At 41.3% G+C, this 23206-nt stretch overlaps 1 protein-coding gene across 2 annotated transcripts in view; it reads right to left on the bottom strand.

Moving 5' to 3' along the window:
* Nucleotides 1-23206, bottom strand: part of PAPSS1 (3'-phosphoadenosine 5'-phosphosulfate synthase 1) — a 108992-nt gene that overhangs the window by 22796 nt on the left and 62990 nt on the right. For both annotated transcript variants that reach the window (XM_044224320.1, XM_044224321.1), the window contains exon 10: nt 11982-12250. In XM_044224320.1, the coding sequence (XP_044080255.1) occupies nt 11982-12250 (269 nt within the window). The remainder of the gene's footprint in view (nt 1-11981; nt 12251-23206) is intronic.

Here is a 23206-nt window from a genome sequence, read left to right as displayed (position 1 = left end):
TGGAAAATAATTTCAGCCTCATGCAAATTAGCTACTGTTTTCAGAGTTAAATTAAAAAGGCAATCGAAGGTCTCTGATTTCAGGTGAACTTACTTTGTTCACTAAATATTTATATCTAGATAAGTAAGTCATTCAAGTACCAAATGGTCAATGAACCAAGGATGTATGGCTTAATTTTAGCATGTAAGGATACTCAGAACATTTAATCCAACCCTCTCTGTCCTTTTACAAGAAGATGAAACGAAAGCCAGAAAAATTAGTAACCTACAGGGATCACAAAGCAACTGGCAGTGGCCAGTTCTGATTTTGGCTTATAAAATATCCAGAAATTTAATTGCCTCTTTAATTTCTTCTAGATGTTAAATGAGTAAATTAAAGGTAAACATAACAAGCACAGACAGAGTCAACATTCTCCTGCAAGGGACCGGATAATTTCAATTTGTATTTTAGGGACTGATTTCCCTGTGAGAATACTTTTAAAACTGTTAACAACCAGGAATAAACAAATCACATGTAACTCTTCCAAGAATGCCTGGTATGAATCAACTTACAACCCACTGAAAAGGTAATATGCTTTAATCGAAAGAATGCAAGTCAGCCCACAGCCATCCTGTATCTAGTTTAGGAAGACAGATCTAAAGCCTGCTTTTGCCCCTTCATGACAGAATGCCCTTAGTAAAGTTTGGACTTGAAACTGAACCCTCAGTTTCCAAAATTATAAAAATGAAAAAGATAATGTTTAACATATCAGATTGGTGGGAGGCTTGAAAACACTCAAGATACCCTTTGGCCCTCAACAAAGGACAGTCACAAACATTGCCACTGTTACTACTACGCTGTGAAATAGTCCATGACAATTTCAGTTGCATTTAATTACTTCCTAGCCGGTGTTTCCAAAGAAAATTCACTTGCTCTATGAAAAAGATGACAGGCTGCCTAGAAGGTGGTCACTGAAACCCTGTGAGAGCTGCCTGTTTATCCCTCCAGCACAACTGAGGTCAAGATGTATTATCTTTTTATATGGCAAGCAGGTTTGGAATACTGAATGCATAGTAAGAAGGAATATAAGTGATGTCTACGGCTTTCCTATAAAGTCTTCTAAGAATCCATAAATGGCCAACCTAACATGTGACTTATTTTCTACTTTACCTGCATCCGTGTGCCAAATAACAGATTGGCTTTTTTTCTGATTACAAAAGTAATTTAACTCCTACGTGGTGAACAGTGCTGGTTGCCTATACAACAACTGACTTTCCTTCACCCCGATCTCTTTCTTGATGACAGAAACCTTGGTCTAGAGGATGAAAGTGCCAGGTCCTTGTTTTTGCAGCCTTCCCTGCTGTACAGCCATACAGCCAGCCATACACTGTGGGCCTCTGAGCAAACAAGGGGACCTCTGAGGAAATCTGCCGGAAGATTTCTGAAAAACTTTTCCCTAAGAGAATTCTCAACTCTCATTTATCTGAAAATGTCTTTACTTCACCTTTATTTTCCTTGACTATAAATTCTAGATTAACAGGCATTTCTTTTTGTTAAAGATATCACTCCATTGTTTCTTGTTTGTATTGCTCCTGAGAAGTCAGCCATTGTTCCTACTATTTCCCTACTGTTCCCTCTTCTTCCCTCCCTCATCGTTTGGTTTTTCTTTTTTCTTTTTTTTTTTTTGGAAGATTGTATTTATTTATTTATTTGAGAGAGAGAGAGGGAGTGGTGTGTGTGCAAGAGGGGGTGGGAAGCAGACTCCCCAATAAGCACGGAGTCAGGCAAGGTGCTCAATCTCATGACCCTGAGATCATGACCAGAGCTGAAACCAAGAGTCGGACGCTTAACCACTTAACTCAATGAGCCACCCAGGAGCTTCCTTCTCAGGATCCTTTTTATATCATGAAATTTCAGCAGACTGCTTGTGCCAAAGTGCGGTTGTCTTTGGATTTAGTCTAAGATTTATTAGGCTTCTTGAATTTGTAGGTTGACATTTTCCACCAATTTTAGAAAAATTTAACCATCATTTTTTCAAAAACCTTTTTTGGCACATTTCTTTTTCTCTCTCCTCCTTTCATTACTCCAAGTATACATATGTTAGATAGCTTGATACTGCCCACAGCTCACTGAGGCTCTGCTCATTTCTCCCATCTATTTTCCTTTTCTTTTCAAGTAACTTTGATTAATCTGATTTCTCTTTCATTGACCTTTCCTTCTACCAACTCCAGTCTGCATTTACCTCCATCCAACAGATGTTTTCATTTCAGATCTACTTTTTTAGTCCTTGACTTTCCATTTGATTCTTTTTTATATAGTTTCCATATTTTTGAGATTCTACATCCATAAGACCATATTTGCTTTTAAGAAGCTTTAATGCTATTAATTGCTAATTCCTAAAACAGCATCATCTCGAGGTATGTGTCTAGGGACAGTTTTTATTCTGGATTATAGATCGCACCCTCCTGCTTCTTCATATTTGTAATTATTCATTACTACATGCTGGACCTGTGCGTGATTTCTCTTAAGCAGTCTGAATTGCATTATTTTCCTTTAGAGTGTCGATAGCTTCATTCTAGCTGGCAGCTAATTTACTGGCACCTCTTGTTTTCTTTCATGATCTCAAGGTCAAGAGATCAAATCCCATGTTGGGGCTGCATGGAGCCTGCTTGGGGTTCTCTCTTTCCCTCTGCCTCTCCCTCCTCCCCTAACCTTTTTACACACTCTCTGAAAGAAAGAACTGAAGATAATAAATAGAACAATTCTAAGTCCAGCTTAGGTGACCTATTTCTTTATATATTCACTCTGAAATTTACTTTTATATAAATGTAATAAATTTTATTAAAGTCAACAATCCACACAGCAAAAATCAAATACTCAGCTGGTTTATAAAAGAACTAAGGCATAGAAACTATTTTCTTACATAAATGTGCAAATTTTCCTTCCCAAACTATCAAAAGTGTACTTATTTCAATGGTACAAAAATTCTTTACAAAGTCAATCCATGACCTATTTTTGTTGGGTTAAAAAAAATCTATACCTTCATTCACCTCACAAATTCCATGTTAAAATACTCCTCTCTCTTCTTTGCACAGTATCACACCTCTGTAATATTAATCTATTTTCCTGAAATTCCTAAATCATAATGGCCTGTCTCCTGATTCCTCAGCAGTAGGAATCATTTTCAACTCTTCAAGTGACTGGGAAAATCTAGAGAAGCAAATGAAAAAAAGAGGTTTACCCTTCCCATCATTAGATTATGGGTTCCTATGGCTTTCGATCTTAATTGTGCCAACTGAGTTCTAATACCAATTTCTATTACTCTGTACGGGTGCTGAACAGTATTAACCCTCATGAGAGTCACACAGATGACATGCAAAACAAAAATTACAAATTCTACTTAGATGTTTCATTCTCCAGCTTGCAGAAGAGAATTACAATTTGCAATTACCCTCATCACACAATCTTAAGAGTTGAAAGGGAGTTTAGACTGGAATCCAAATCCTTCATTCTGCAAATCAAGAAACTGAGATGTGATCTTCATTACAAGTTCTCCCAAAGATTTCATTTATGTGCAAGGAATCTCAACTGTCTGAGTCTTTGAAATAACACAACTCAAATGTAAGAAATGTATTTGTTCACAACCATCAGCAACAGAACTGATTTTTTTTCTCATAAATTATGCTTCCCTGGCTGAGCCCAGCTTTGCAGACTGGGAGGATCGAGGGGAGGGAGAGTAAATCCACCATGGCCCAGCCTCCCCATCTCACTCCTGCCTCTCAAGCCCAGGGGCCCCAAAATTTGCTTTTGATAAAAGACAGAAGTGCTTGATTTGCTCTGCCTCTCCACCATCTCACCAATTATTATTTTAAGGAACCAAAGGTGGTAAGGCATTGGAAAACATTTCATGAAGTTCTTTACCAGGGTGAGAGAAGATCAACATAGGTACCAATTACTGAGCTCCTGATATGCTAGTCACTGTACAAAGTGTTCTGTAAATATTATCTCATTTAATGTTTGTAACAAATTAATCAGTTACTATTACCTATTTCAGAAATAGGAAAAGTGAGACTTGGCACGTTTCAGTAACATGTCTAAGGTGCAAAATGACAACTGAGAAAACGAGTATTATTCCTGGGTATCTCTAACCCCCAAACTCAGGCATAACTATTCTTACTGAGCCCCTTACACTGTGCCAGGCCCTACAGCCAGATAGGACGTCAGGAGGACAAATCCTGGTTAGCACTACCCTTAGGGAAGGGACAGTACAGATTACCTAACTGCAAGAAAAACAGACTAAGAGACGATACTGGAACGTGATGCTGCTTCACTAAGAAACAAGAACAGATGCTGAGCAGAATATCTAGAGGAAAATCAGATAAAAGGGGCATTCTCCCCCTGTGAAAAGCATCCTAAAACACCTGTAAAATATGTCTCTGAATTAAATTAGTAATTTCGGTTATCAAGAAACCAGACATAAGCTAAAAATGTATAAAATATCAGACTATACAGATCCCCAAAGTTACTTTCAATATACACCAACAGACTCTAAATGTTTCTCGGACTCTAAATCTTTACATACCCACAACTCTTTATTGAAAAACCTGAAATCCTATTTTTCCAGCTTTCTTGAGCTATAATTGACATAAAATTGTTTAAGTTTAAGGCATACAGCAGGATCTATGTACATTTTGTGAACTTACCACGATTAGGTAACACATGCACCAAAAATTCAAAAACCTCCATGTACCTAGTTTTTAAAACTAATTTCATAGCAAAACTGATCAAAATTGACATGAAGTTAGCTGTGGGCTCTACTTATCCCATTTGGTGTGAAAAATCATTCACTGTGCAACAGAAATATTAATGTGCTTTATATCCTAGGAGAACTAGGTAATATGTGACCCCAGAGATCCTAGTAAGAGCCTGTATTGCACAACTCTAGAAACATGAATACAATAAATAAGACAAAACTATCAAACACCCCAAAGGAAATCAAAGTTTACAATTAAAACCGGGGAGTTAACAGCTCTTACAATCAGGCTTAAATCTCCAGAAGGAAATGTCTCTTTAGATTGTTGGAACTCAGAAGTGCTTATGGGGAGGAACAGATTTATATCCAAACACACATCCTATTTAAGCCGCAGACACTGGTACAAAGCACAGACTAATTAAATAAATACACTGTCATCCAGGAGGCAGAATATTCCTACTGTCCCAGTGTCAGGCATCTGCTTATCTGCACAGAAACAGTTTCTATTAAGGAAATAAAGCACGGATAACTTTCATGGCAAAGAGAAATCCCTACGTCCAACTCCGTGTTTCCTCCAAAGTTCAACTCGTTATCCTTACTCAAATGTCTTAACCCAAGGATATAGCTGTTCGTGGCACACAGTCACATTCCAGAATGCATCGTACTTTCAGCATGCTCACGCATTATTTATCCTCTACAAAAATGGACTTACTATTTCGTGAGACGGGACCACCACAATCTCCTACAATCAATGAATACCTCACAAAAACAAAAATGTACACAGAGAACACATTTTTGGCATTAGAAAAGTAACTTTCCCTATACATGCTGCCCCCCACCCACCCAATTTCTAAAATGGAATTTAGGAATCAAGCTATTAAATTTACAGACTGGAAAATCAGGGATATCCTGTTGATAACCAGACAGGCTCCACAGCTGCTCACTGCTCTGAAAAGCATTTGTGCTAGGGAAACAAATCTGGTACCAATGCCTTCTAAATGACCTACAGAAAATGATTAAAGGACAGTCATTGTTTTTATTTTATTATTATTAGTTGGCAAATAAGCATTACTGGCAGACGTTTTCCTGATGTCACTGGAAAAGCTACAAAAATGAATGTTTTTTTAATTACAAAAAAATTCTTCACTTAAGGCTGTGAATAAGCCAAATAAGTGAAACACTCAAGGGGGGCACTTGAGAAAGAGAAACGCATATTTTTCACAAGCCACTCCATATAACTGTTTCCATCCTGCCAGGCCACAAATCAGTAAAACATTTAAGGGTTTAAAATACAGAGAGGTTTACTAGAACTTCTAGTTGGCTCCTTCGAAGTTCAGAAGTTAAAACCTGCCCTTTGCTCAGGTACCAGATCCAGAGCTTCCTAGCAAGAACCATACCTCTTAGCTCCTAACTGATACTCCAGATAGAGATCTACAGGCAGGTGCAACTTTAAGGTGTTTTCAGACCCTTCTAGAAAACCTGAGAGCTCTGTGCAGGCCCCTGACTCCTTTGCCCTCCCACCCACTGCTGACCACAGGCCCCTCAGAGACTTCCAGGTGGCAAGCAGCTCTGGAGAAATGAACGGCAGGCCATGGAATCAGACTGGCCTGAATTTCGGCCCCAGCTTTGCAGTCCTGCTAGTGAGGGCCTGACTCTCTGCTTGACCTAACTCTAGTGAGACCCTTCTAAGCCCTCCAAGCCTCCACCTTCAGTGTCCATCCATTTAGAGCCTGTGTTACCCAGTTTTAGCAAAACTCTTGCTGAGTCAAGTCAGCAGAAACTCTCTATACCTGACATGTGATCAAATCCTTCTTCCCCACCCCACCACGCCGGAAGTGATACTCGATCAACTGGCATGCTTTCAGCAAGAAGAACTCTGCAAGGTCTGTTTAAGCACAATCAGCTCTTGCCTGTAACTTCTGATGTTTTCTTCTTGGTGATTTTCAATCCACTGAATACCGCCCCCCTAACACCCACTCTGCCCCTTGGCTATCAATACCCACTCGTCTACAACTTATTCGGAATTGAGCTCAATTCTACATTGTGGTCTTTTTTCCCTCACTGCAATAGTTCCTGAATAAAATCTGCTTTTACTACTGTAACTACTGCCCAGTTCTGACGTTCTCTGATGGGCCACCATTGCTACTTGGCCTCTCAAAGCTTCAGCAACCTCCTCTGCAAAATGGAATAAAGCTGTCTCACCGAGCTGTTGCAGGGATGAGGTGATACAATGAAGGCAGAGCATCTATTCAGTGTGTGACAGACATACCCATGTATGTGTCTGTGGTTATTTTCATTGTCTTTCTACTATTTATTTTCATGCTCTTTATATATTCTCTCAAACAGCGAAGGACGTCCCAAATCAAAGGACACGTGCTTGGACGGGAAGTCTGTGCCAGAGGAGGCCAGCCTAGGCTCTCCTCCAAAGCTGGAATTCCAGGACTTCACACAGACCAACAAGAGCCCTGAGGTGTGGGCAGCTCCCCTGAAGTGGGGACAGAACCCTGGGGTGTTGAGAACTTGAAGGAAAGGGTTTACTGTTTTTTAGTAAAAGCAGTTGATATTCATCACCTTGTGCTGTCACCAATTAGGCAACCCGTTAAATGATTTACATCACCTTACTCACCCTTCGTAACAACAACAAAAACACCGGCAGATGTCAGTAAGACCATGAGGCACGTATCCCAAGAATACAAAGAGCAGGAATACAGACGAACCGAGAATATCACAACTCACCATTCTAGGCTGTCATAAAACACAGGTTTGAAAGCCACTGTACCTAGGTTCCTCCTCTAACGAATGCCAGCCAGGGCCATCCTACCTCACCGCTTTGGAACTCCTCTAGGATATTTTAAAATTTGTTTCCAGTCTGTTTTCAAAACCTATGTGGCCACTTATTTTAAGACCTATTTTAATAATACACCACAAGATACAAAAAAACATTCTGTGGAAGTTACAGTACATGGTCCTGCAATCAGATTATCTGTAGATGACCTGTGATCTGCAATAAGTTTTTTGGGTTTTTTTAGATGTTATTTATTTACTTATTTATTTGACACAGAGAGAGAGCAAGCAAGCACACAAGCAAGGGGAGCAGCAGGCAGAAGGAGAGGGAGAAGCAGGCTTCCTGCTCAGCAGAAAGAGCAGGAATACAGACAGACCGATGCAGACTCGATCCTAGGACTCTGGGATCATGACCTGAGCTGAAGGCAGTCGCCTAACCAACTGAGCCACCTAGGTTCAAACAAGTTTTTTATAGCTCTACCTCAGTTTCCTCATCTATAAGCTGAGAATAATCATACCTACCCCTCTTAGTGTTATTGTAAGGATTAAGTTAGCTAATACAAGTAAAACCCTTGACATATTGCCAGGCAGATATAGTAAAAGCTCATTAAAAATGAGCTATTTTTAGATTCTATTTCTCACTCACTATAAACAAATACAACTCATTAACCGCTCCTCCATTTCCTCTTTAGTGAAACCAATTCAATGAAAACATTCTTGATGTTGGTTAAGAAATAGTAAATTATTAGAAAATGTGTGGCTAAATAGTCAGGCTAAAGGACCAAACTGGGTAAAATCAAAAAGATCATCAAGGGATGCCTGGGTGACGCAGCTGCTTCAACGTCAGACTCTTGGTTTCGGCTCAGGTTGTGATATCAGGGTGGTGAGATATAGCCCTGAATTGGGCTCTACACTCAGAGTTGGCTTGTGACTCTCCCTCCTGGCCCTTCCTGCACTCACGAGCAATGTCCACTCTCTCCCTCTCTCAAATAAACAAATAAATCCCTTAAAAAAAAAAAAAAAAAGATAATCAAGTATAAGTGAGGAAATACTTATTTTCTCATTTGGGAGAGTCAAATGGTACAACCACATTAGAATTCACTGCCAGTATTTACTAAGCCAAACAAATGCATATCCCATAACCCAGCAATGCTACCCCTCAGTATACAACAACACAAATGTCCACTGGAAGACATGCACTAACATCTTCACGCCAGCACTATTCCTACTACCAAAGCACTGGAAACCGCTCACACACAACAGTATCAGGTATAGTCACACGAGGAGTACTGAGAATGACTGACTTACAACCGACTCTACACTACAAGAAGGCTGAGTTCCAGAAAAATAATGTGAAGTGAAAGAAGCCAGACACAAAAAAGCATATACTGTAGGATTTCAGTTATAAAAAGGCTGGACTGGACACTGAAGCAACACTCAGGTCACCCCCAGAAAGAGAAGACTAATCCCCAACATCTGGGAGAGCAGCCAGGACAGACTCCGCAGCTGTCAGCCCTCTTCAGAAACTCCCTCCGCAAAGAACAGTAGTGCCCAAGGGCACACCCCTTCCCTAGGCAGCGAAACACTGGTCGACACGGTGGCATAAATGCCTATCCCTTGTGCAACATGGAACATCTCTGAGGGCCTTTCCAGAACGCCACACAGGGTCAAATGAGGTTTCCACTAAGACTGAATTACAGCTTCACTCTTCCCTCTGCCCAATCCCACTCCCTTTCTCTCTTTCCTCTTCCCGCAGGCGTTGATCCCAAAGGCTCTCTCTAATAAATTTCCTGAATGCTAATCTTGCTCTCAGAATCTGCTTCCCAGAGTATCCAAGCTTTGGCACAAGCAAATTGGATCGTTGGGGTGAGAAGTGAGGATACCAGCGACCCCTGGGGGAGAACAGGGAGGGAACAGAAAGACAGGAAGGACAGCTTCTAGGATGCAGATAAGAGTGTTTTTTGAAAGTCTGGATGCCAGTTGTATGACTGTTCAAATGGAAGAAATCCACGTAACCATACATCTATGAAATGTGTACTGCTTCCCATGTATACTATACTTAAATATGAAGTGAAAAGAGTAAGACAAACTAGAGAACGCCCTGGAAAAAACGTTTCAAGAACATTTAGTCTGACCTCCTTATGTACCAGTTAAATAACCATTTATTGTGCATTTAAACATTACCCAGAGAAGTCTACAGAAGCCTAGCCTGAGATTACAAGCCAGTTGGAGGCCAACCAGAACCATGCCTGGACTCCTCGATGGCAGGCCTGGACGGTCTTCACCAGACCACGCCTGGTGGGAGGCAACAGGCATCAGCTCTGAGGCCAAGAAAGGGCCTGCGGCAGCCAGCTCACTGACAAGCACTGTTTTTCTGCTTGCAAAAACACAGCTCTCAAGGAAGCCAAAGTGCTAGCAGCACCCCAAAGGTGCCTTTACGTACCTTCACCTTTGAATCTTTAAGAAACACACTTGCTTCTGAAATCAGAAGACGTTAAGAATCTTTCCAATGTAGACAAAACAGCATGCTTTAATCCTTTGTGGTGTTCTCTCAGGGAAGAATAATCTGTTTTGGCACAGCTGGCTATTTTTACTATTTATCTAAATATTTTTACTATTTTTTACTATTTCTTACTATTTTTACTATTTTTTACTATATTTACTATTTTTACTATTTATCTTTAGCTATTTATCCTCTCATCCTCACCTTTCTAAAAGCAATTTTTAGTTTAGCTAAAATGTCATCTCTCTTCCCATGTTAGGGAATAAGAAATGAAACACAAAGAGGACAAAATATCTCCTGAATTGGGAAGGTAAATCCCTTGACTTTCCTAGGTGGCCTATTCCTGACCCTAAACTTGCTTGGGTCACTCCCACTTTAAAAATCAATCATCCTATAATTCTAGAATTCTGGAGAACTGGATTCCTTAAAATGATGATGATGAAGACAGCACCAAAGGAAAGGATGAAAAACCACTGGAACAAAATTTGTCACTTTATTTCCAAAACAACGTAGTTCCTCTTTGAGATAGAAGTTGTGCTGATTTCTAGGAAACTTAAAGGGTGATCCACTGCCCAATTCTCATGAACCCCTGATACCACAAAGAGAAAAAAAAGCGTATGAGGAGTTCCACCTACTGAAGTTCCAATGCATTATTTACACTGGCTCTAAAAGAAGAGTGGAATACACTTTAATCTTTCAGGGTTTTTTATTATTGTTTTTTCTTGGTTTTTCGTAAAGAGACGATAAGAGCATACAGACCCACAACAAAGCTCTAACAAAAATATTTACACCTGAGCCTAAACTTCCTAAACTTCCTAAGTTTGCCTAGACTTCCTAAACTTCTTTGGAGGAAGACATCACAGAATATGTATAAATTATTCAGATTCTTTTTAAGAGGGTTTGCCTCCCAAATAAATCTAAGTATATGCATCTCGCTTCAAGGGCTGAATAAGAATGTAATAATAATGTGCATTCTGTTCTTCACCTTGAAAATTCAACAAAAAGCTGCCTAGGAATTTCCCACACACTGTTTTTTAGGTCATTCATTGACTTATTCATCCATTCAACAGTATTTTTGGAAGGGCCATTCTGCCTTGAAGCAAAAACTTAAGTCCTCTTCTGTATGTATGGTCATAAAAAGATCTCAAAACATTCTTTTTGACCACTACACAGAACTCCAGAACATTCTCCACACCCTGTATCAAGAAGTAATTTTACTTCCTGACTCTATTAAGCACCAGTCCTTCACAGAAGAAGAATGGCTTCTGATTGATTTTTAAAGGGCACCATGTTTACCTTCCCGCTAAAATAACTTTGGCCCTTCCAAAATTCAGAAGCAGCAAAAATCAGACCAAATCTGTCTCTGGGGAAGAATGACAGTACTTTGTTAAAGGGCTGAGATGGGTATTATCAGAGCTCTGCCTGTAACTGGGGCAACGGTTTTAAGAGGAGCCCCTGTCACACCTTCCCAAGTTCTCCCAGGCCTCTGTCTGTAAGGAACACTCTCTCCTTCACAAAACTGGGACCAAAAACCACAATAACAGCAAGAGAAGCCTCTCCCTGTTTCCCATTCCCAAGAAGACAGCTTTTGGGGGGTCACCTCTAAAGAGCATTCCCGGATAGGAGTGTAAGAGTACTCTGGGTATGCTGAATGTCTGGAGCAGACCAACAGATCAGAGGAAAACCAGCAGTAGCTGTGTTAGTAAATGTCAAAGATTAAGATTTTCCACTGAAAATCTTTTTTTTTTTTTAAAGATTTTATTTATTCATTTGAGAGAGAATGAGTGAGAGAGAACATGAGAGAGGAGAAGGTCAGAGGGAGAAGCAGACTCCCCAAGGAGCCGGGAGCCCGATGTGGGACTCAATCCCGGAAGTCCAGGATCATGACCTGAGCCAAAGGCAGCTGCTCAACCAAATGAACCACCCAGGCGCCCTCCACTGAAAATCTTAAAAGCAGTCTACCTCAGTTGGCCCAGCATACATCATGGGAGATGGGAAGATGGCCACCACGGTCGTTTCAGGATTCAGGATTCCTTCTTCCAGCACCGCGGCATGCTGCTTCATACGCCACATCAAAGGAACGTCATCATCCTTTGTCCAGCCACCAAGAGGGTGAAGGAGAAGGACGGGGCGCCGATAGCCCCTCTCTAGAAGTTGCTTATGGGTATCCTGCATTAACAGAGCATGTCCATTGTGCACTGGGTTGCGTAATTGAAAGGCAAACACAGCATCTGAAAAGAGAATTTCCAGAGTCAGGAAGAGTCCATTTCTCATGGCTTATCTTCCAAAGGACAAGCAATTCTTCCCGAAGTTTGATGCCTAGGATTAAGCAAACATATGAGCCCCCAATCAGGTAAAAAACATGTCCTGCTTTGACCTTTTACTCCAAGGCCAACTTGACCTATCTCCTTCCACCAGGTTTTTACTTTACAAATCAAATGCCTGAGGATGTGTAAGAGGATGGTCATGGATTTGCAACAACCGCTTTCTGCATTCCTGGCAAGCAAGAATAACCACACTTTCTGGTCCCAACTTCCTGGTTTAAGTGCTTACAATGGGTGCAATTTCCTGGCCTGTGCCTTAATTATGCACCAGGTCAATCCCTCCATTGGACATAAGACACTGCTTTATTAAAGGGGGGCAGAAAGGTAGAAAAATTTACAGTTTAAAAAATTTACTTACTATCCAAATATGCTCATTTATACTGATTACTTTGACTGGAACCCAATGTTTTTTTGTGATGCCAGGTCTGGATTGTGGGTTACAGTTTACCAACAACACTATGCCCGACAAGAGTCACTGCTATTACCCAAACAATGAAAACTGCTAGATGAATTAAGCTGGTTGACTCTGTATCTTCTGCTTACAACCCTGACTCTACTCCTGCAAGGGGCTGCCATCAGGAGACATTCTCAGAAAGCATGGTTCTTTGGTGTCACAGAGAAATTTCACAGAACAGAATGGTAGCCCAGTTAGAAGAGCTCTGTATGTTACTGCCCTGCCAACATCTGGTATAGCATCACGCCATGATGATCCCAGCCCGACTCAGGGAGAAGAACATCCTCCCCTCTCCTAACAATTTTAAACCAAAGAGTATAACCATCTTCCCCCTTAGGTTCTCAATTCTGACCCTCTTCTATCATGATGCAGAAGGCCACAGGAGGAAATCTGTGTCCCCTTACTTGACCAGGGGCTTGGGGGTTTGTTGAGGAGTGGGGGGAGAGCCACATCCTGTGATATTCCAAGATTTACAGCATTACTGCTATGCTCTGAAGTTCTCAAGTTACCTTTTATACGTGAACAAGGCTAGTTTTCACCCAAGAAATAGCTGATATGAGGTACAAAAAAACAAGAAAGTCCTGATACAAATATATGAGCATTTAAAATTATTCTGCTTTAGGGCACCTGGGTGCTCAGTCGTTCAGCATCTGTCTTCAGCTCAGGTCATGATCCCGGGGTCCTGGGATCAAGCCCAGCATTGGCCTCCATGCTCAGCAAGAAGCCTGCGTCTCCCTCTCCCACTCCCCCTGCTTGTGTTCCCCTTCTTGCTCTCTCTCTCTCTCTCTCTCTCTCTGTCAAATAAATAAATAAAATCTTAAAAAATAAAATAAATAAGTAAAATTATTCTGCTTTAAGGAGATGGGAAGAGGAGTACAAACCTGAAAGTTTTTCTAGCCTGAATTCACTTCAAATCTTGTTTTATATATAGATATAAAAAGATCCCCAAACAGGGGGTGCCTGTGTAGCTCAGCTGGTTGGACACCACACTCTTAATCTCAGCTCAGGTCTTGATCTCAGGGTCATGAGTTCAAGCCCCATGCTGGGCTCTTACTTAAAAAAAAAAAAACCTCCAAAAATCCTTTTTGATCTTTAAGTAAAGCTCCAGAGCTCCCCTATCTCTGGGAGCAAGAGGCAATTTTACTTCCTGACCCTACTGTATATACTCCAGTCCCTCATGAAAAAACAAATGAAGAGGGTATAATTCACCATTTAGAAGATTACTGCCTGACTTACTCACCCACTCTGATTCTGGCCTAAGTCATGTCACTCACTCAGCTCTCTCCTCTCTTCCCTTCACTTAATGCTGCCCATTCTTTAAAAACAGCCTGCTCACAGGCACCTTGGTGGCTCAGTTGGCTAAGCGGCTGCCTTCAGCTTAGGTCATGATCCCAGGGTTCTGGGATCAAGCCCCAAGTCAGGTTCTCTGCTCATTAGGGAGCCTGCTTCTCCCCACCCCCAATCCGGTTTTCATTCTCCCTCTCTCTCTTTCACAAAAATACATGAAATAAACAGTCTGCTCACAACAGACCCACTTACTGAGCATCAGTGCATCCTCCTCCTAGGCCAGTTTGAGTCACTGCACGGATAGTGGGTGGGGGACAGACTCCAGACTCCCACTGCGGAGAGAGGACTCTGGCCCAGCTCAAGCCTGCAAGCCCCAGAGCCCCAGAAGACTGCCTGTTTGGAAGACTCCTTACACACAGTGAGATACAGCAAACACATAAACATAGTGAGGATAAGGGGAGCCAGGGTTTTCAACTGCAGGAGATGGAAGGCATAAACACAGATAGGAGAAAGGTTAGAATAGACTATGTGCTACTTGATTAAGACTGAAAGTATCAGTGTGAGCTCAGGGGTTTCAGCCAGAGAGAGGAGATAGGAAAAAATATAAACATGTGTGTGCTCTATCTAAGTGCCTGTGTGCCTACACATAATGCACACTTCTCAGCTCACCCACTGAAAGGTCCTATAAGCAACCACTACCCAATGAGGATGAGCGACACAAAATCACCAATTTTACATTCTAAATAATGCTGGCAAAATAGCTGGTTCTAGCGCTAGGGCAAGGAACTCACAACATGAGCTGGAACATCTTGTGTGTCATAAAGAAAGGAAGTGCTTGAAAAATGATGCCCCGGGCATGGGGCATACCAAAAGGACAGAGCAACCAGTTTGACCCAATGACTAATCCCAACAAGCACAAGTTAAACACCAACATAAACAATAATAGTAACAAACTGTAACCTTTTGAGTAAAACAGGAATCTGAGTCCATGAAGAATAAAATAAATCAACAAACTAATGGAAAGAAGGGGAAACTCCACTTCTGGGTAGATGGTCAACTAATAAACATCGGAAGAATGACAATTAGAAAAATCACCATTTGACCATATTTGTAATGTGCCTAAAAAAACTGTGGGTAAAAGTTTGATAACAACAGGTATTTATAGTTTCAAAATCTCTCACCCAAAATACTTTTTAGTTAATAAGCACAAAATAACTTGTTAAATTTGTAACAGAAAATCCTGGCAAACACAATCTTAAACAAGAGACAAAGTAAATTTTTTTAAAGACATTAACCTTAAAACAAAAGTTCAAGATGAGTCAAAATTGTAAGCCACCAGATACAATGCACTGACAGCTCACAACTGCTTTTGTAGTATCTCTGACAAAAAACGTGTAACCCAAATCAAAACATGAGGAAGCAGCAGATAAATCCACACTAACCGACATTCAACAAAGTAAATGATATGTACTCTTAAAAAATGTCAAGGTCATGAAAGACACAATAAAGACTAAATGACCCTTCCAAATTGAAGTAGACTATAAAGAGACATGATTGGTCCTGAACCAGAAAGGAAAGGTGGGGACGAAAAAAACCTGACAGCTGTTGGTTTTGCTATAATGGACCTTATTAGGACAGTGGCATGATTTGAATGGAGTGTAAGGATTAGACGGTGCTACACCAATGTTATTTCCTGGATGTGGATGAGCATGCTATAAATAGGTAAGAGACCGTTATTTTTAGGAAATGTGTACGGACTTACTAAGGGGCAATGAGGCATCCCGTCATGTCTACAACTTTTAAAGACAGTGAGAACGAGAAAGCCAATAACGTATAATGTTAGTATCTATAGATTCTGGATAAATATACAGGAGTTCTTGTTCCTATTCTGTATCCTAATTTTTCTGTAAATTTAAAAATTATTTCAAAATAAAAAGTTAAAAAACAAAGTGAAAATTTTTGACATGAGACATGAAGCAAATACAATGCAGGATCCTTATTTAGATCCGGATTCAAAAAAACTATTTTATTTTTTTTTCTTTATACAACTTTTATTATACATATATATAACAAAAATTATATATATATGTATATATGTATATGTGTATGTGTATATGTGTATGTGTATGTGTGTGTGTGTATATATATATATATATATATTTCCATGTTATGTTTGTCACCATATGGTATATCACTAGTTTTTTTTTTCTAATTTATTTTTTATTTTCAGCATAACAGTATTCATTATTTTTGCACCACACCCAGTGCCCCATGCAATCCGTGCCCTCTATAATACCCACCACCTGGTACCCCATCCTCCCACCCACCCCCGCCCCTTCAAACCCTCAGATTGTTTTTCAGAGTCCATAGTCTCTCATGGTTCACCTCCCCTTCCAATTTCCCCCAACTCCCTTCTCCACTCTTTCTCCCCTTGTCCTCCATGCTATTTGTTATGCTCCACAAATAAGTGAAACCAATGATAACTGACTCTCTCTGCTTGACTTATTTCACTCAGCATAATCTCTTCCAGTCCCGTCCATGTTGCTACAAAAGTTGGGTATTCATCCTTTCTGATGGAGGCATAATACTCCATAGTGTATATGGACCACATCTTCCTTATCCATTCGTCCGTTGAAGGGCATCTTGGTTCTTTCCATAGTTTGGCGACCGTGGCCATTGCTGCTATAAACATTGGGGTACAGATGGCCCTTCTTTTCACTACATCTGTATCTTTGGGGTAAATATCCAGGAGTGCAATTGCAGGGTCATAGGGAAGTTCTATTTTTAATTTCTTGAGGAATCTCCAAAAAACTATTTTAAAAAGTGACTATAAGGGGCGCCTGGGTGGCTCAGTGGGTTAAGCCGCTGCCTTCGGCTCAGGTCATGATCCCGGGGTCCTGGGATCGAGTCCCGCATCGGGCTCTCTGCTCAGCAGGGAGCCTGCCTCCTCCTCTCTCTCTGCCTGCCTCTCTGCCTATTTGTGATCTCTCTCTGTCAAATAAATAAATAAAATCTTTAAAAAAAAAAAAAAAGTGACTATAGGGGTGGCTGCGTGGCTCAGTCAGTTAAACGCCTACCTTCAACTCATGTGATAATCCCAGGGTCCTGGGATCAAGCCTCATGTCAGGCTCCCTCCTCAGCACAGAGCCTGCTTCTGAATCCTCTCCTCCCAGCTCCTGTTCTATTTCTGTCTCTCTCTCTCTCAAATAAATTAAATATTTTAAATAAACAAATTAAATTAAGTGATTACTATGAAGTTATCAGAAATTTAAACATTGAGTGGATATCTGATTACATTAAGTGATTATTATTATTATTAAGCTGCAAAAGTGGTATCATCGCTGTCCTTTTTAAGTCCTTGCCTTTAAGAGATAGGTAGTAAAACATGAAATAAAGGGGGTATGAGCTCTGCTTCAGAATCACACGCAGGGGTGAGGTAGGAAGGAGGGCAAAGATGCAAAAAGCTTAGTCAAGAGCTGACTACCTACTGAAGCTGGGCTAGAAGCACACAGGGATTCAGTATACTATGATACCTACTTACAAGTAGCGTAAGTTTGAAATTTTCTGTAATAACAAGGTCTAAAAGAGAAGATACATGCAGGGTACCAAAAGAAGCATTACTTTAGAACAGGGTTAATTGATTCATATTGTAAGTACACCAGTTTCTAGACACGGACTGTGGCCTTTAAGGACTGAATTTCACTTTGTACATTTTTGAAATAGGGATGACACTAAGGTTATTGTTATGAAGACAAAATAATATAAAGCACCCAGCACAGTGAGATGCATACTGCGGTCCCTTGTACATCTGAATTCCTTAATTCATTCAAGATGAGAGAGGAGAGAAGGGAGAGGAGAAAAAAACACATCTAAATATTCCTGGCAAGAAACTGAAGCCACTGTTCCACCCGTGGCTCAAGGTCCACTCGGGTACAAACTAACACTTGGAGGCTAATGCCTCCAAGACAAGGGCATGTTAGCACTGTGCTCGTTCGCTTTAGTCCTCCTTAATCAGGAACAGGCATCTGTCTCTGTAGAGGGCCCCCCTGGGTGTTACCGTTCAGGTATATGATGCTTACATGCCTAGACTTCACTCAGGTCAAATCTTATGTTGTAAAACCACCATTCAGCAGGAGTATTTATATGGCAGGATGTGCAAAAGGAAACACGTAAAATACATGGTCTCAAATACACATATTTCACAGATCCTAATAATTTATCTATGTAGGCTTTCTTTCCAAAAAGAATTAATCTAGCTTCACACTGGTCATTTAACAGATAAAGTGAAGATGGATGACTTAGTGAAAGTTCACATTAGCAGCATATAAAGGATCTGACTGCCAAAATTTCTTCCAGGCAGAATTACTTCCTTCGTATCAGTCTACTCAGGAACCCAATGACCATTTGATCTGTCTGTCCATTTTTTTCTTGCCAGTATTGCCAGGTTTTTCCTAACCTTCTACCCAGTCCCTTTTAATTATCAATGAACTGCACAAATGGCTTTAACTGTCTGTTAGATCCAGACTGCATTTTCATCCCTCCCATCTGGTTTCTCCACTAGAGAACTGACGTGGATGAAAGATGTAAGAAGAGCACCTGATCCACTGGAGGCTGACATTCCCAGGGTGCTGTCCCAGCTAACTCAACCCAGTATGCATCATCACTATTAAATTTTCCTCCATCAATTTTCCATTGAGGATGGAAAAAAAAAATTATGAGTCACTATGGACCTGGGGCCTCTAATACTTAAAGCCTCATGTCCTCATCCTCTTTCTCTAAAGGACAGTGATTTCCCCACTGTCACACCACTCCTGGTGTCAAATACTTGCCTTTCTACTTACAATAAGTCCATGATTTCAACTGTGCTTGAAAATGGGAGATGATCTAAAAGATGACTGGAATTTACTACTGACATTTATGATTTCCATCTCTTTTTAGCCCTCTGTAACCGTGTTCCTGGGGAAAGACCAGGAATTCCATAATCTTGACTTCTGGAGGGTACACTACGAAGCTGCTGACGCCATCCATAAAAGCCAACCTTTTCCATAAAGAGCCAGAGTGAATATTTTAGGCTTTGCAGGTCATGGGGGTTTCTGCTACAGCTATGCCAATCCTGAGGTAGGGATCCAAAACAGCACTGGTCCTGGGCCCAGGAACTTACAGTCTGGTCAGAGAGGAGAAGCAAGCATTCACTAATCAGAGAAGAAATGTGTGATAAAAGGAACACGGGTCCTTCAACTCCAACAGGCCATGCCTGTGTCTTTGTTTTCAGAAGATAAGTCTGGTGACAGTGTCAAGGATCAAGCGATAGAAGAACGGGGCTGGATCCACTCACTCAACCAATGTTGTGAGTATGAGACCCCTGCCAAAACCAGGAGACGCCATCCTGTCCTCTGACATCGAGCCCCAACCCCACTGTCCTCATAACCTGCTAACCATGACACCAGCCCTTTCTCTACCCTTTAAAGGAAAAACCATGAAACACTGTGGACATTTGGGAGGGGGTGGGGAATCACCCACAAACGCACTATCCTAATAGAGCTGTTTTTGGTTGTTTTGCACAACCACCTAGTTTTCCCCTTATACATATATTTTTACACACTTGTAATCATAGATGTAGGACATTTTATACTCTGCTTGGCCATTTTCGGGTCGATCACCTGTCTCTGACATCTTGTGGTCCCTCTTGGAGCAATAGGTTCATTTGCTGGGTCCTATGAAGTTCCTCTTGTTCTCATTCTGGAAACTTACCCATTCCCCTGGATTCAATTACTGATCACCTACAGATGGCCGCTGTTAGCTGCATCTCTAATTCTGACCGTCCACTTCATCAGTAAGAGTGATTTATGACTGAAAGCATTTCAGTATATATTGCCCATTACTATCCCCATTCCTTCGATCCTTCCACCTTCTCTATTACTCAAGCCAAACGCAGGTCTAACCCCTAAAACCTAGTCCTTCAGTATTTCATGTTTAAAGAAAGGGACAGTCCAGTAATGCAGGTTCTGTCCCTTTCCCTCCAGTCCAGCAGCCAACACACTAAGGAAACCAGTACTGTCTGATCTCTTTCCTTCCAGAAAATGGGAGGGGAAGAAGAACAGGAGATGGTTCTCCTGAGCATGCTCTGATTTGTGACAGGGGAAGGAAATGGCAACCATGAGTTCTTCCTGGTGGTGGGGAGAGGACAAGCATGGAGTCCCCTGGATTTGTGGAGGACATGGGCTGCCTAAGCCAGCATCACTACCAGCAAACATTACTGTCCCAAGATGCCAAGAACTTGGCTGTGACCCTACTCTGCAGCTTTGTAGCCAAGTGCCCAAAGACAGCCTCAGTGCCCACAGGAGGGCTGTCCCCACATATCTCAGAACTGTGCTCCACTGCCACGCCCACAGTCAGAGCCCTGAGAACATCCCAACCACTAACCCAGAATTACAACATCTTCCTGCTTCCCTGCTCTCAACTTCTTCTGTAAAACTGTCCTACATACAGCAGTAATTAATAAGTCTCCTCTTCCAGTCCCACCCAAGCTTTATTATCTGCCACTTTATCTACCCCAAAGCTCTAGTAACAGGCATTTCTGATTTTCCCCCAGTCAGTGGGGTAGCTGAACAAGGGTACTGACAACAGCTCTAGAGTTGTTAGGGAAGGTTATGTATTTAATGTTTGTTTTTGTGGCAGTTTTTTTTTTTGAAGAGAGCTGGATGTAAGAAAGAGCTTGATTTCCCCTCCTTCCTCTAGACTGTCCTAAATTACTGGCTTTCTTTTACTTAAACTGCTTATGAGGGGAGGAAAAAATAATACAGGTCACTTAAATATTTGCCTTTCTACTTACAATACTAATTAGCATTTTTCATGAACTGAAACTCCTTTTTTTCCCCCAAGATTTTATTTATTAGAGAGCAAGAACATACACACATGCAAGGAGGGGGTAGGGCATAGGGAGAGGGAGAGAGACTCTCAAGCAGACTCCCCACTGAGCATGGAGCCCAATGCAGGGCTCACTGTCACAACCCTGATCTGAGCCAAAATCAAGAGTCAGACACTTAACCAACTGAGCCACCCAAGCATCCCTACAAACTACACTTTAATGAATGGATGGAGACATTAGAAGGATATTTTAGGTAAAGTTGGGAATGATTCATGAGAAGTCTAAGGCAGAAGCAGATAGTCTCTGAAGGCATTAGACTCTTTTTTAAAAAAGATTTTTATTTATTTCACAGAGAGAGACACAATGAGAGAGGGAACACAAGCAGGAGGAGTCAGAGAGGAGAAGCAGACTTCCCACAGAGGCGGGAGCTCGACATGAGGCTCAATCCCAGGACCCCGGGATCATAACCTGAGCCAAAGGCAGACTCTACCAACTGAGCCACTCAGGTGCCCCGCATTAGACTTTCTTGACCACAAGGCAGTGAGCTGGAGATACTGTAATCCAAAGTGTAGGGAGCCTCTACTAGTCTGATCAAGGCACACTCAGATGAGGCTCTCAACATAATTCCACAACGCGAGTATCTGAAGAACAGTGGTCAAGGTTAAGGGAACCCAGAAGGACTGATGGGACCTCTAGCGACTAGCAGCTCTGCATCCTGTTAGCACTCCTGAGGGCGCCGGAAGAAGACAGTGTTTCTGAAGCTGTGAGGAGAGGCGGGGACTGGAAGCTCGTTGTAGGGGATGGAAGCATGGCCAGATCACAGTGCTGAAGCAGGATGCTATGGGGCAGGAGCTCCCCCCAACTTTCTGTATTCTTTGATTATCTGCTAATGTTTCCCACATGATGGAAGCAGGATACAGCTCCCCTCCATTACCTCTCTTACACCCCAACACACAGACACAAGACAGAACAGACAGGAAGGGGAAAGAATAAGCAAGAACAGAGCCCAGCTGACAAAAAGTTTTATATTCAACACTTTTTTTACTACAATTTGAAAGCATCTCTAAGCTCAAGAATGTAAAACAATTTATTGCTGCAATACCTTGGGGAATAAGAGTAAAAGTCTAGGGGTGCCTGGGTAGCTCAGTCAGTTAAGTGTCTGCCTTCGGCTCAGGTCATGAACCCAGAGTCTTGGGATCAAGCCCCATGTTGGACTTCCTGCACAGCAGGGAGCCTGCTTCTCCCTCTGCCTGCCATTCCCCTTGTTTGTGCTCTATCAAATAAATAAAATCTTTAAAAAATAAATTTAATTTAATTGAAAAACGTGTTTGTAAGATGAACAAAGCTTTCTCAGATTTCTTTAATGCTATGATACTGGTACTAGCCTGAAAGAAGTTATGTCAACTTTCCCTTGGTAGTCCAGCAAGAAAGCAATATTCTGTGTGTAATAAATACTAACTGGCTCTTCCTTGGCCTTACTGAAATCCATTCTTCTTTCTAAGACAGTGGTAAACCACCCGTGATTGAAAGAACCTGCTCTCCGGAACAGTGTCCCCTTGCAATCACTGATGGAGCTACTAAAGACCACTCCACCCTTCCAGCTACAGAACCGGCTCAGCACAGCAAATGCTATCATACCAGTAATGAACACAAGACAACAGCCCGTGTCCGATCATCAAAACTCCTCTTCAAAGATGAGAGGAGGAGAAATAGGAAGAGGTAGGAAAAGAAACCCTGGGTAAAAGAGAAAATAAAGATTCTGTTTTCTCTCCTTGCACTACGTACGAGACACAAACACGCCAGGAGAGGACTTGTTAATGGCCCTCCTAAAAGAGAGAACAAGAACTACAAAGGAAACTCCTGGGTCTGTTGCTTATTTGCCTTAGTCTAAAATGGAAAAGTAAACAAAATAATACTCCACAATCTTTGTTGTCTGATGTAAGGATAACTGGCTCTCAGCTACTTTAAACAAAGTTGCAATCACTCATTATGCAACAACTTCTCTAAATGACTTAAAATGTTTGGCTCCCAAGCAAGAGTGAAAAACAGATGTAATATTAAAGATTCCAATTATGAATAACTCCTTGATAAGACCCCTCACCAGTGCTAACAATTAATTTACGAACATGAATTAGTTATGAATTCAAATTTTGGCAAAAAATTAAAGTAAATGAGGTGGTCTCAGCACATCTTCCATTAAACATGTTCTTGTTCACCAAAAAAAAAAAAAAAAAAAAAGGAAAAAAGGAAAAAG

Source organism: Neovison vison, chromosome 11 (assembly GCF_020171115.1).
Source record: "Neovison vison isolate M4711 chromosome 11, ASM_NN_V1, whole genome shotgun sequence".
Classification (NCBI taxonomy): Eukaryota; Metazoa; Chordata; class Mammalia; order Carnivora; family Mustelidae; genus Neogale; species Neogale vison.
The sequence above is the reverse complement of the archived record's forward strand: the minus strand, read 5'-3'. Positions and strand labels throughout refer to the sequence as shown.